The 13,845-nt window shown below is 46.7% G+C and overlaps 1 protein-coding gene across 1 annotated transcript in view; it reads left to right on the plus strand.

Annotated features, from left to right (window-relative positions):
• The window catches only part of KATNAL2 (katanin catalytic subunit A1 like 2), a 159,727-nt gene that overhangs the window by 14,621 nt on the left and 131,261 nt on the right, over nucleotides 1-13,845 (plus strand). Inside the window, exon 2 of the mRNA XM_030192914.1 lies at nucleotides 489-559. Coding sequence (XP_030048774.1) covers nucleotides 489-559 — 71 coding nt within the window. The remainder of the gene's footprint in view (nucleotides 1-488; nucleotides 560-13,845) is intronic.

The raw sequence follows: 13,845 nt of genomic DNA on the forward strand, positions 1-13,845 counted from the left end.
TGAGAGGCTGACTTAAGGTGATTTCCCCTACCGCTGACATGTCTGGACACTTCAGCCTGGTTTGTAATGGGGAGTGCTATGCAGTGTACTGGGAAAAGAAAACCCAGAAATCAGTGATGGGCTTAATTTGAGTGAGTCTCCAACTGATGCTGGCAAATACTAATACTTAAATTATTAAATTGCAAGATGTTATTTACTGGTTATTTATGTTCACCGCAGTCTCATTTCTACCTTCAAATTGGGTAAATCAATGCTTTTTAAGAATAGGATAAGTTTTACAGTGGTTTTGGAAAATTTTGCTTGTACACAATATTTTATCTCTTCTATAACTTGCAGAAAATTATATCCTTGATCAAAAGGTATGCTATATTTAAAATTATGCAGGCAAAATAACTTGCAGACTTTTTAGCCCCACTTTTCCCCAAGACTGGCCTTACACAATAACTAAAATCAGACTATGTATTTTAAACAAAAACTTCTTTTTGCAGGATGTGATTCGAACCGAGGCTCGCCGCAAAAATCTTCTCATCCTGATTATGCATTACCTTTTGCAAGAAGGGTATGATTTGTTTTTTCAATGTTTTACCTTGTGACTTGAATCTCAAATACCATATTGTGCTGCAGCAACAAGTGGTTTATGAAAAAGCTCTAGAATACTGTCTGTATAATCGATTTTTAAATCAAGAATATTTTGTGGCTTTAAAGCCATTGTCCGTATAGTTGTATGGTCTAATATTTGCTGCTATCTATATAGCTGGGCAAAATGCCCTTGCTCTATCTTGGGCACAAAGTGCCGGAGTGATCAGAGGAAACTTTCAGTGGCACTATCCATAGAAAGACCAATTCTATAACAAGTTGCTTATATTTAAAATTTGTGCACCTAAACGTACAGAATATTCATGTTTTGGTGCCTAAGTGGTATTCTATAAATAGGTGCTCATAGTGTATATTTTGTACAGGGACATTCACATGGAGGGAGCATGGGTGGACCATAAGCAGAAATGGACACTTAAGAGGGTAACTTGCAGGAAACTTCATAGCATTCTGTGTTCCAACTACGTTTAGGCACCCCCTCATTTACCCCAGCTCTGTGATGAGTATAAAATGGGGCGAAGGGGCAAAAAGTACACTAGTATTCTATATGGACAGCTATGTATTGTAATGATCTTGCCAGGTGCTTGAAACCTATATTGGCCACTGTTGGAAACAGGATGCTAGGCTTGATGTCCATCCCAAGAAAGAAAATAGGCATTTGTTTTCTTTTTTTAAATATTATTATTATTATTATTATTAGACAATGGGACGGGGCGAGGGCAGATCCCACGGGGATTGGGTTTGGAGCCCATGAGGACGGAGACAAACTTTGTCCCCGCGTCTCTTTCTACTTTGAAGCTTGTTAATGAACTAGACTGTTATTTATATGTTTGATGCAGATAACAATATTTTGTTTTTTGGAAAAACAAGTAAACATGCTGGCCACAGCTAGCAAAATTTGCATGGGGGATCCTGCTACCAGCGCATTGTCTAAGAAGACATCTTCTATTGAAGGGGGGGACTGTGAAAGACAGGAGAGCTAGACTGAATCCTGAGATTGTTGGTGACTTCTTATTGATCTACAGATTAAAAAAATCATAAGTGCTTCATAGGGCATATTTCTCCCCTCTAGGGCATACAGAATGGGTTGTATTTTGTACCCCTGGACATTTTAACAGAGTGGATTAAGATTTCTTGAGGTAGTAGTCAGCTATTGTTGGGGTTGGAAGGGTAGAGGGTGGTGGTGGTAGGAGGGTTTATTATAGCTGCTCTCAACATTTGTAATTTATACACAACAGTTGCACAGCATATTGTTCCTTTTTATACTTTAATAAAAAGATTTAAATATGAAATCATAAGTTTCCTTGTCATCAAGCAGATGAATCCATTACGAGTGGGTTGTGTCCATCAACCAGCAGGGGGAGATAGAGAGCACTGAAAAACCATAGTGCCTCATGGCCCAGCTAGCTCCATCTGCCTCTTTAGTATTCTCTATCTCCCCAGCAGGGTGGACGCAGCTTGTTCAAGCTCCTTCAGAAATCTGCCTGGGGTGGCTCTTGTGCTGTTGCCAGTTATATCAGGGGTGTTGTGGTTGATGGTGCCCACTTTAAAGGCACATAGGTAGGCCCTTTCCCTGCCTTACACGGCCCCCGATGTGGATGTAGACACATAGGCAAGCCCTGGCCCTGTCTTTGCCCACGCTGTGGATGCAGGCACATAGGTTCGCCCTTTCACTTCCTTTACCACTCTACTGATCCTCTGGAGTGGAAAAAGTTGCCTCTTGCGCTGTTGCCTCTAACTTTCCTCACAGCGTCAAAAAAAAAAAAAAAGTTGCTTCGCGCTGTAGCACTGCTATCCAAGAAAAGAGCCTATCCTTCAGTTTGTGCAGCGGATCAGAGCTCTGTCGACTCGATCTGGAAAGGTAAGAGCATTTTGAAGGTCCTCCGGGGTGGGCCCGCGTTTGGGACGATTTTGGTGCGAATCCGCCATTTTGAATTTCCTGCCGTTTTCGGTGATAGCTGCGGAGGTTGTAAAGCGTTGTTCCCGTTATGGCAAGCGCAGATCAGCAGCACAGGGCTCTGTAAATCGTGCTTTTCTGACGTCAGAGCCGGCCTGAGCATGGCGAGCGAGGTTTCTTCCTGCTCTGTGGAGCTGGCAGCGGGCGCCATTTTGGAACAGCATGGCGCAACCCCTGCTGAGGCGGAGGAGTTTGATCCTGGAGGGGATCCTCGAATGGAGGCTAATATGACAGCCATTTCCCCCGGACTGGAACCGGGAGGCCAGGGTGAGCCATTCTCCCCTGAATTTGTTTTACTGCTGCATAAAGCATTTATGTTAAAAAGAGCTCTCCCGCACCCGCAGGGGTCTCAATCGGCCCGGCTGCCTGTGTCTCCTCCAGTAGAGCCCGGCCTTGAATTACCGTCAGGTGCGTTTTCCCCTGACAGATGGCCGCAAGACAAGCGCAGAAGGGTGGATTCCCCTTCAGAGGGTGGCGCACCCCCGTTCCCCCCCCCCCCCTGTGGTCGGGATGTGAGGAGTGAGGGGTCTGGCAGGCCCTCGTGGTCTGGAGAGCCAGAGGAAGGTGCAGGATTGCCACTGGATCCGGATGATCCTTCCGCGGTGAGGATTTTCCACCGCGATGAGCTGCCAGCGCTGATTTCTAATGCACTGCAGGCCCTCTGTATCGAAGATTCCGCGAATGCTGAGCTCTCCTTTGCTAATCTGAGGATGACAAGTACTAAGAAGCCTACTCGAGCCTTTCCTTTGCATGACTCCATCCAAGAGCTTATTTCAGCTCAATTGGCTGACCCCGAGGGGCCTTTGAAAGTTGCTAGGGCTATGGGGCAATTATACCCTCTAAGTGAGGAGAATTTGGTGCGCCTAGCTGTGTCTAAAGTGGATGCCCTAGTCACAGCTGTGTCAAAGAGAACTACCCTCCCGGTTGAAGGAGGAGTTGCCCTGAAGGACATGCAGGACCGATGCCTTGAATCAGCTATGAAGCGGTCCTTTGAGATTTCAGGCCTATCCTTGCAGGCGTCTGCATGCAGCTGTTACGCTGCCCGAGCCTGCCTTGCTTGGTTACAACAGGCAGTGGAACAGCCCGGAGATGGAGCGGAGCCCCTTGCGGAGGTGTCACCGCGGATGGAGTCGGCCTTGTCTTTCTTGGCTGACGCCCTTTATGATCTGGTCAGAGTTTCGGCTAAACAGATGGCTGTGGTGGCTTGCCGCCTGTTGTGGCTACGGCATTGGGCGGCTGATATGGCCTCTAAGCAAAGGTTGGTGAAGTTGCCCTTTTGAGGCCTCCTCCTGTTTGGTGAGGAGTTGGAGATCATTGTTAAAGGCCTGGGGGATGCTACACCCCAGCGCTTACCCGAGGACAGGCCGCGGCCTTCCTCCAAGGGTCAGGCGGTTCCCTCCTCTTACAGACCTCGCTTCAGAGAAGCTCGAAGGTACCGCCCGGGGCGTTCTGCTGGGTTCACTTCTCGTGCCCGTTTTCAACAGAGGAACTCCTTTCGCTCGGACAAGCGTTCTGCAGCAGCTGGCTCAAGGCCTGGAGTTGAAGGGCGACCCTCTCAATGATGGTGCGCTGGCCCTCTTCTCGCTCCCTGTTATAGGAGGACGACTTTCCCTCTTTCACGAGGAGTGGGCCAAGATTTCCTCAGATCAGTGGGTCTTGGACCTGATCAGAGATGGCTACAGAATAGAACTCAATGCCCCGATAAGAGATGTGTTTCTGGAGTCCCGATGCGGTTCTGCCGCCAAACGGGCAGTGGTAGAGGAGACCTTACAAGGCTTGATTCACCTAGGGGCGGTGTGCCCGGTGCCTCAAGCCGAGCTCGGCTCTGGCCGTTACTCCGTTTACTTTGTGATGCCGTGAAAAGGAGGGTCTTTTTCGGTCAATCCTAGACTTAAAAGAAGTCGACAAGTCTCTGAGAGTGCGGCATTTTCATATGGAAACCCTGTGCTCCATCATTGCGGCTGTACAGCCAGGAGAGTTTCTCACGTCTCTGGAACTGAAAGAAGCTTACTTACACATACCAATTTGGCTCCCGCACCAGAGGTTTCTGCGTTTTGCGGTGATGGGAAAACGTTTCCAGTTTCGGGCCTTGCCTTTTGGCCTCGCCACAGCTCCCCGAACCTTTTCAAAGGTAAAGGTGGTAGTTGCTGCCTTTCTCAGGCGAGAGGGTATCCAGGTTCACCCGTACCTAGACGACTGGCTCATCAGAGCAGACCCTGCAGAAGAGAGTCATCATGTTACAGCCAGAGTGGTTTCAGTACTGCAATCTCTGGGCTGGGTTGTCAGTATAGCCAAATGTCACCTGACCCCCTCTCAATCTCTAGAATATTTGGGGGTCCGGTTCGACACAGCTTCGGGGATGGTCTTCCTACCCGAGCAAAGGCGGTGCAAGCTTCAGAACCAGGTTCGTCTGCTCCTGAGGATGCCTCGCCCGCGAGCTTGGGACATTCTCCAGCTGTTGGGGTCGATGATAGCCACCTTAGAAGTGGTGCCATGGGTGAGAGCGCACCTGAGACCTCTGCAGTGTTCCCTGCTTCAATGATGGTCTCCAATATCTCAGGATTATCAGTGCAGACTCACGTGGCTCCCTGAGGCCTGACTCAGTATGGAGTGGTGGCTTTCAGACAGCATGCTGCAGCGAGGTATGCTGCTAGTGCTCCCCGATTGGTGCCTGGTGGTAACAGATGCCAGCCTGAAGGGCTGGGGTGCACATTGCCAGGGAAGGCATGCTGCAGTTTGTCAGCAGCTCACATTGCAGGTCAGAGCAACGTGCAAGCCGATTATCTAAGCAGGAATCAAATCGACCCAGCGGAGTGGGAACTTGCAGACGAAATATTCCTGCAGATCTGTACCAAATGGGGGACGGCCGTAGCGGATCTTATGGCCTCAAGCGCAAATGCCAAAGTCCTGTGCTTTTACAGCAGACGGAGAGATCCTCGCTCGGCAGGGTTGGATGCCTTGGCTCAGCCCTGTCCTCAGGGCCTCCTGTATGTGTTCCCACCATGGCCCTTGATAGGGCGAGTTCTCCTGTGGATTCGGCTACATCAAGGAGAGGTGGTTCTCATTGCCCCGGATTGGCCCAGGAGGCCGTGGTGTGCTGACCTCGGGCGGATACTGGTGAAGGCTCCCCTGCCGTTACCTCTGGTACCGAATCTGTTGTCACAGGGGCCGGTAACCATGGAGAATGCCTGCCGCTTTGGTCTTATGGCATGGCTATTGAGAGGGCGCAATTGAGAGACAAGGGCTACTCCAGTAAAGTCATTTAAACTCTCCTACAGGCCCGCAAGCCTTCCACTTCCGTGGCTTATGCCAGGATTTGGCGCCAGTTTGAGGCTTGGTGTGCTGCTAAAGCAATTACACCTATGTGGGCTTCTCTCTCGCCGATACTTGACTTTTTGCAGGATGGTTTACAAAAAGGCCTTGCCTATAATTCCCTGTGTGTTCAAGTGGTAGCCTTAGCATGTTTTCGAGGGAAGGTCGCTGGCCTCTCTCTGGCTGCTTGTCCGGATATGGCACGGTTTCTCAGAGGGGTGGTTCGGCTCCGTCCTCCCGTGCAAGCTCCGTGCCCCGCCTGGAACCTGGGGTTAGTTTTAACGGCCCTTCAGTGTTCGCCCTTCGAGCCGCTTAGGCGAGCTTCGGAGAAGGATGTGACCCTAAAGACGGTCTTTTTGGTGGCCATTGCATCGGCGAGACGGGTATCTGAGCTCCAGGTGCTGTCCTGTCGAGACCCTTTTCTGCAATTCTCAGAGTCCGGAGTTATGGTACGTCCTATGCCGTCCTTCATGCCTTAGGCTGGTTTAGGTGAAACGCTGAAACCACCTTTTTTCCAGCCCTCCTTTTCTAAAGAGGAGTTTACAGAATCCTTTGGGCAATTGCACCTCTTAGATGTGCGAAGGGCTCTGTTGCAGTATCTACGCATGTCAAATGCCTTTCGGACCTCTGATCATCTTTTTGTTCTGTTGTCAGGTCCGCACAGAGGGTCTCCAGCGTCTAAAGCCACTATAGCCCGTTGGCTCAAGGAAGCTATTTTTTCAGCATATCTGCTGTCTGGCCGGCCTCCGCCTGAAGCCTTTAAGGCGCATTCCACAAGAACGATTTCCTCTTCCTGGGCTGAAACTGGAGCATTCTCTTCAAGAGATATGTAGTGCAGCTACTTGGGCTTCTAAGCTCTCTCTTGCCCGACATTACAGGCTGGATGTGGCCGCCTAGAGAGACGCGCATTTTGGAGCACAAATGCTGGCGCGTGGTGTGGCTTGTTCCCACCCTATCTAGGGATTGCTTTGTTACATCCCACTCGTAATGGATTCATCTGCTTGATGACAAGGAAGGGAAGATTAGGTTCTTACCTTGGTAATTTTCTTTCCTTTAGTCATAGCAAATGAATCCATGAGCCCTCCCTCAGTGGTTCATTATATGATTGATGTTGTTTTATGTTCAGTTTTTCCTGTAGATATGTTCCTTCATTGGGAGAAGTTGGAAAACAGTCTTCAGGATTTCTGTTCTGTTACAGGAGGTTGAGTTCATCCCTCCTTTGAATAGTTGCTCCTGTTCTTGGGTGTTCATCCGCTGTGAGGAAAGTTCATGTTATTGTATGTGGCAGTGTCACACTGCTTTGGAAGCTTCAAATACTGAAGAGGCAGATGGAGCTAGCTGGCCATGAGGCACTATGGTTTTTCAGTGCTCTCTATCTCCCCCTGCTGGTTGATGGACACAACCCACTCGTAATGGATTCATCTGTTATGACTAAAGGAAAGAAAATTACCAAGGTAAGAACCTAATTTTCCCTTTTATATACATGTTGCACATTTATGGTTTTCATATGATTTTAATATTTCACACTTTGATGTTTTAGAGTATATTGCTTTTTTTATGTTTTGTATACTGATTGATTCCCACTTGTAGACTCCTGAGGCAGGCATGTTACTGAAACACAGTGCCGTGTAGTCATTCATACCACAGCTATACAAGAATTGTTTCATTATAAATGAATTAGTTTTCTTGGTTATCCCACAGTTTGTTGAGCCTTCTTCCATTACCCGCTGTTTGGTGTTTAGTGGGCCCTCCTTCACAGGATGGACCTCTGAGCCACATACCTCCGAGGAAAGGACAACTGCCTGGCGGACAGACTGAGCAGGGTTTTGCATCCGCATGAGTGGTCTCTCGATATGGGCGTAATCCGCCTAATCATTTGAGAGTGGGGCACCCCCCTTGGTGGATCTTTTTGCCACTGATCTCACCAACAAGGGTCCCCCAGTTCTGCTCTAGGCTCAGATTGCACTGCAGACTAGCTTCAGATGGCTTTCTCCTATATTGTGGAGAGGGTCTTCTGTATGCGTATTGTAAGGTGTCCACCACAGGGAGACTCTTGGAAAAGTCTCCTGCACCAGGAGACTCTTGAGTCCCTCGGCTCTTTAGCTGAGTTGTGTACTGTAATCCACTGCTAAAGAGCACACGGCAATCCACAAGGTCAGATCATTATACTTTATTGTAATCCTTTTGTGTCAACTGCTCCTCCAAAGGTAGTTCCCCCACCACAGCATTTCTCAAGAAGCATAGCAGTTCAACAGCATAGTATTCAAAACAAAACAAAAAAACCCCAAAAGGTTCCAAAATCTCAGCAGTTCATGTATAGCAGGTATGCAAAGTAATTCTCCAAACGCGGTAGCTCCAGAAAGGGTTCAACTCCCAGCAGTTAATGTATAGCAGTTATATACAAAGTAATTCTCCAAACACGGTAGATCAACAAGGGTTCAAACTCCCCAGCAGTTCATGTAAGCAGTTATGCAAAACAATTCCCCAAACACAGCAGTTCAGGAAGGGTTCAAACTCCCCAGCAGTTCATGTAAGCAGTTATGCAAAACAGTTCCCCAAACACAGCAGTTCAGGAAGGGTTCAAACTCCCCAGCAGTTCATGTAAGCAGTTATGCAAAACAGTTCCCCAAACACAGCAGTTCAGGAAGGGTTCAAACTCCCAGCAGTTCATGTATAGTAGTTATGCCCCAAACCACCACTCCTCCTCTCTCCCTTTCAAAAGAAATCAACCTAGGGAGAGTGGCAAGGGTCTGTCTCCCCAACCAGGCCAGCATTATACCCTGACCACCACCCGCATGACCCTTCCGTGGTAAACCTGTTCTCTGTGCTCCCCTCGTGGGATAGCCACCTTTTCCCTTCTTCTACCAGGCTCTCCTCCCAAGCAGCCCTCTGCTGTTTCACCTCCTTTCTTTCTAGTTTAGTCAGAGCAGCAATCTCCATCGGCTCCTCTTGCTCTAGTTCTTCCTCCTCTTCTTCCCCTTGCCAGTCCATAGGTTCCTCCCCCCCACCCATTGCTCAGCTGCTCTCCATTTGCTTGATTGGGCAGGTTCAGAACTCCTTCCCTCATCCTGGCTCTCTGGGACATGTTTTTCAAAATCACTTCTTCTGACCTTCTCTGGGATTGAAGTCTCTGTTTCTACCATGGGACCTACTCAGGGGCTGTTGGGAATTGTAGTCTTTTCTTTTTCTGCAATCCCCCAGAGGAAAAGACTCCTTCTTTTCTCTACCCAGTCTCCCTCCCTCTTGAGCCTCCTCATTCCTCCATGTGCCTTCATTCTCCCTCTCGCCCTCATATTCCTCACAGTATTCTCCAATATCTCTCCTAGAGAAGACTTTGCTGAAACTCAAGCAAGACCAAACGACAACTGCCTGGTGGACAGACTGAGCAGGGTTTTGCAACCGCATGAGTGGTCTTTCAATATGGGCGTAACCCGCATAATTATCTGAGAGTGAGGCACCCTCTCAGTGGATCATTTTGCCACTCGTCTCACCAACAAGGTCTCCCAGTTCTGCTCCAGGCTCAGATCACACGGCAGACTAGCATCAGATGGCTTTCTCCTATATTCGGGAGAGGGTCTTCTGTATGTGTATACTCCAATGGCTCTCATAGAGAAGACTTTTGCTGAAACTCGAGCAAGGCCAGGGAACTATGATCTTAATTGCGTCATACTGACTGAGACAGATTTGGTTCCTTCTTCTTCTGGAGTTATCCTCCAAAGATCTGTGGAGATTGGACTGTTTTCCAACCCTCATCAAGCAGAACGAGGGGTCGCTTCTGCATCCCAGCCTGCAAACGCTGGCCTTCACAGCTTGGATGTTGAGAGCATCGAATTTTGAAACTTTAGATTTGCCAGAGGGTGTCTCCTGCATCTTGCTGGCTTTAAGGAAAGACTCCACTAAGAGGTGTTACTGATTTAAGTTTAGGAGGTTTGCAGTCTGGTGTGAGGACAAGGCCTCAGATCCCCCTCACATGTCCTACACATAAACTGTTTGACTACCTCCTGCACCTCTCTGAGACTGCTCTGAAAAACAACTCTGTAAGAGCTCATATCAGCGCAGTTAGCACTTATCATGTAGGAGGTAAGATCTTTGTGTAGCCTCCAGTTTTTCACTTCATGCGAGATTTGTTATTGACAGCCTCCTATCAACCTCCAACCGTGTCATGGGATCTCAATATTGTTCTTACCCAGCTGATGAAAGCTCCTTTTGAGCCGCTTGATTCCTGTCATCTGAAGTATTTTACCTGGATAGTTGAATTTTTAGTGGCGGTAACTTTAGCTTGCAGGGTCAGTGAGCTCCAGGCCCTAGTAGCTGATCCACCTTACATTAAGTTTCAGCACAATAGAGTAGTTCTCGGCATGCATCCTGAGTTCTTTTCTAAGGTAGTGTCAGACTTCTATCTTAATCAATCAATAGTTCTGCCAGCATTTTTCCCCAAACTCACATGCCCATCCTGGCAAAAGTGTACTGCATAAGCATACTTTGGATTGCAAGCCTTCTATCTGGAGCCGACCTAAGCCCATAGGCAGTCCACCTAGCTTTTTGCTTGTTTTGACCCGAACAGGATGGGGTAGCCATTGGCAAACACACAATTTCTAATTGTCTAGCAGATTGCATCTTTTACTTAGGCCCAGTTTGGGCTGATTAGAGGGTCATGTTAAGGCTCATAATGTCAGAGCCATGGCTATGTCGGTAGCCCACCTGAGGTCAACCACCATAGAGATTTGCAAAGCTGCATCACAGTATTGCCTTGAGCAGGATACCCGATGTAACAGCCAATTTGGTCAAGCAGTCCTGCAGAATTTGTTCAATGTTTGTCTAGAATCCAACTCCACCCTCCTAGGCCCAGTTTCACCAGATGAATATATTTAGTTTCAGGTTGATTGACTTCAAGGTCTCGACGTTTCGAGTCCCTATTATCCTAGCTTTTTTTTTTTTTTCGCTGAGCCTGGTAACTAAGGATTCCTAGAATACATAGACCTTGCGTGTCTTCAGAGATAGCTAAGTTACTCACCTGTAGCAGGGTTTCTCTGAGGACAGCAGTCTAATTATTCTCGCATACCCTCCCCCCCCTTCCCCCTTGAGACACAAGTGCATGTGCGGTGGCACATGCTTAGAAAGTTCTATAGTAATCTTGCTAGTCAGCGTTTGCATTGGGCTCCATCGAATGACGTCACCCAGCTGTGAGAATACTTGACCTGCTGTCCTCGGAGAACATCTGCTAGAGGTGAGTAACTTTGCTTTTTTTTTGTGCCTTTCTACTTGGGTATAACCTAATATCCTAAGTAGCTGTTAGTTTATTCAGCTTAGTTTATCATTGGGCTCTCAGTTGAGCTTAACTTTATCAGCTCAGCCTAGTTTTTCATCATGGTCTCACAACTTATAGCCAGATCTATCAGATTCAGCTGTGTCTGAACTCTGTCAGGTGAGCCAGATCTTGCAGATTTGACTGGGTCTATCCTCACAGGCTTCAGAGGTTTCTTCAGAGTCCAGACTCAATTAAGATTTTTAAATCCAGTTGACTAGTCTTGCTGAGTGGACTGGAGGGGTGGCTTAATGGTTTAAGAAGTCACCTAAGAACTCAAGGACACAGCCAGGGATTGGCAGTTTAAATTCCACAGTAGCGCTTTGTATGTTGCAGCTGACTAGAACAGCTATGTACAGCGCTTATCTGGTGCAATGGCACAGTGGGGCTGCCTGGTTCATCAGTGCTGTACAGTTGACTTCTGTAAATTGTGCAGTTTACCTGGCCTCTCTGCCTATGCAACAAGGCTGGCCACCCAGACGTACAGTTCAACTGGCTTCTCTGGCTGTACTTGTTTCTTCATTCATTACATATACCTATTTTATCAAGCTGTGCAACAGCAATGTTGACCAGCTGAGAACGCAACTCATTTCTCTATTTCACTGTAGTTCTGATCTCTTTTGCTCGGGACAAATCTGATTTGTTTTCAGCCACAATTCATCTTCTCATAAGTACATAAGTAATGCCACACTGGGAAAAGACCAAGGGTCCATCGAGCCCAGCATCCTGTCCACGACAGCGGCCAATCCAGGCCAAGGGCACCTGGCGAGCTTCCCAAACGTACAAACTTTATCAGTCTGTTCTGAACTTAGCCTCATAAACTTAGCAGATCTTAACCTCACGGTATCACAGGCTGATGAAATAGTCTGATGTTCCACGACTGACCTTAGGTTATCCTCTCAAACCTAACTCACCTTAACCTCTGTACCTCAGCTAGTTTGTCCTCTCAATATCCAAGAAGTTTGGAGACAAGTCTAATAGTGCAGCTGGCTGAGCACCAAGGGACCCAGATGCAAATTTTACTTCAGCTCTTAAAACCTCTCTCGTTAATCTAAGCTTCATCTTAATCTCAACAGTTTTTTTTTCTGATCTTACTAATATCAGCCAAGTTGCTTTCTATTGGCGTCTGTTTGGCCTTTGGGAGCTAGCTATAGCCCTTTTGAATGCAGCCAGATTTTATTCTCAAATTCTCCGATTACTCACTTAAATTTTTTTCCTTTAACCTAGGAGGGCTTACTCCACCTGGCTCTAGTTTGTAGTCTCAGATAAGCTTTAGTTTCTCCTATTTTTCCTTTTATTTACCTCAGGAATTTGGTGATGCTTCTCCTTGTTAGTATAGCTGTATCTTCCGTATTGTAGATTGCTCTCCTTAGTGTGGCTATTCATAATTGGGATTTTCTTATATTGGGGATGATTTTTTTTTTACGTTGAGGTGGCTGTTCTCTCACCTTTTCTATCTCCAGGGTTATGGTACCATCTGAATGCCAAGTATTCATTGATTCTCATTTCTGTTTATAATCCATCTGGCTTTCATGCCCTCACAGTTGGTCATTATGGTCTATGTGTAAATGACATGACAGCGTTTCAATAAGGCTTCCATTTCGTTCCTCATTCTGTAGTTCATTTTCCTCTTGCATCCTTTGTCTCATGGTTGTTATTTATGCAGTCCTTCAGTCTTGTCCTCTGGAATGGTACACAGTGACACATCTCTGCTGGGCTTCTATTGCTTGTTCTTTCACTTCCTCTTCTGCTTTTGTAGTCCTCAATTCTCTCCAGATGGTTATTTGTATCAGACTCTTATTGAATGTGTTCTGTTCACATCTTCATTATGCCACAACTTACCTTATTAATCTGCTCACCTTCAGCTTGGCAGTGTCTTCTCCTCACTGACATCTACTTTTTCTCTTTTGTTGTTGTTGTTGTGGGGTTTTTTTTTTTTGTCTGTATTCAGCTTCCCTATGCTGAATGATTAGCCTCTTTTTGCTCATCTATTCCCAACCTAGTTGTGAACTGCTTTGCTACATCCCACACGTTCTGGACTGATCTGTTAGGATTAAAGGAAAGAAAATTATCAGGTAAGACATAATTTTTCCATACATCATATCTCTGCCCAAACTGTGTCGCTAAGAACAGCTACATATGATCTGCTTCAAACTACGTAGTCTTAGCCGTTGTGCTTTTTATATACATACAGCCTAGGTGTTAAACTGAGTGTACCCATGGAAAAAGCCTCATAAAATGATGTCCCTTTTGAGGGTACTTTTATGAAGCTTTTTCTGCGTGTAAGACCTGTTGTATCTGCAGAACAGGGCTCTTATAAAATTCATATGTGTGTGTGTAAAAAAGGATGTGGATGGGAAGTATACCCCTACATTTACACAGCCTGCATGTAGACATTCGCAGGGATATAGTGTGGGTAGAGCAGTGGCAGAGTTGTGATGTACATTTTTTTTTTTTTTATATAAAATAGGTATGTACATGTACAAGCTTACAACTTCAGAGCAGGTGTAAATTTTGTGTATCAACATTTGTGCCTTATTGGAGCTGGATCTGGGAGCCTATTTTATAAAGGCACATAGATAGCAATGGTGCCTTTATAAAACAAATTTAAATTAGATACCTTTTTAGATTTCTCACATAGGCTTCCGGTTATAAAATGAGGCCCAAAATGTATTGT

This window comes from Microcaecilia unicolor, chromosome 2, assembly GCF_901765095.1.
Source record: "Microcaecilia unicolor chromosome 2, aMicUni1.1, whole genome shotgun sequence".
Taxonomy (NCBI): domain Eukaryota; kingdom Metazoa; phylum Chordata; class Amphibia; order Gymnophiona; family Siphonopidae; genus Microcaecilia; species Microcaecilia unicolor.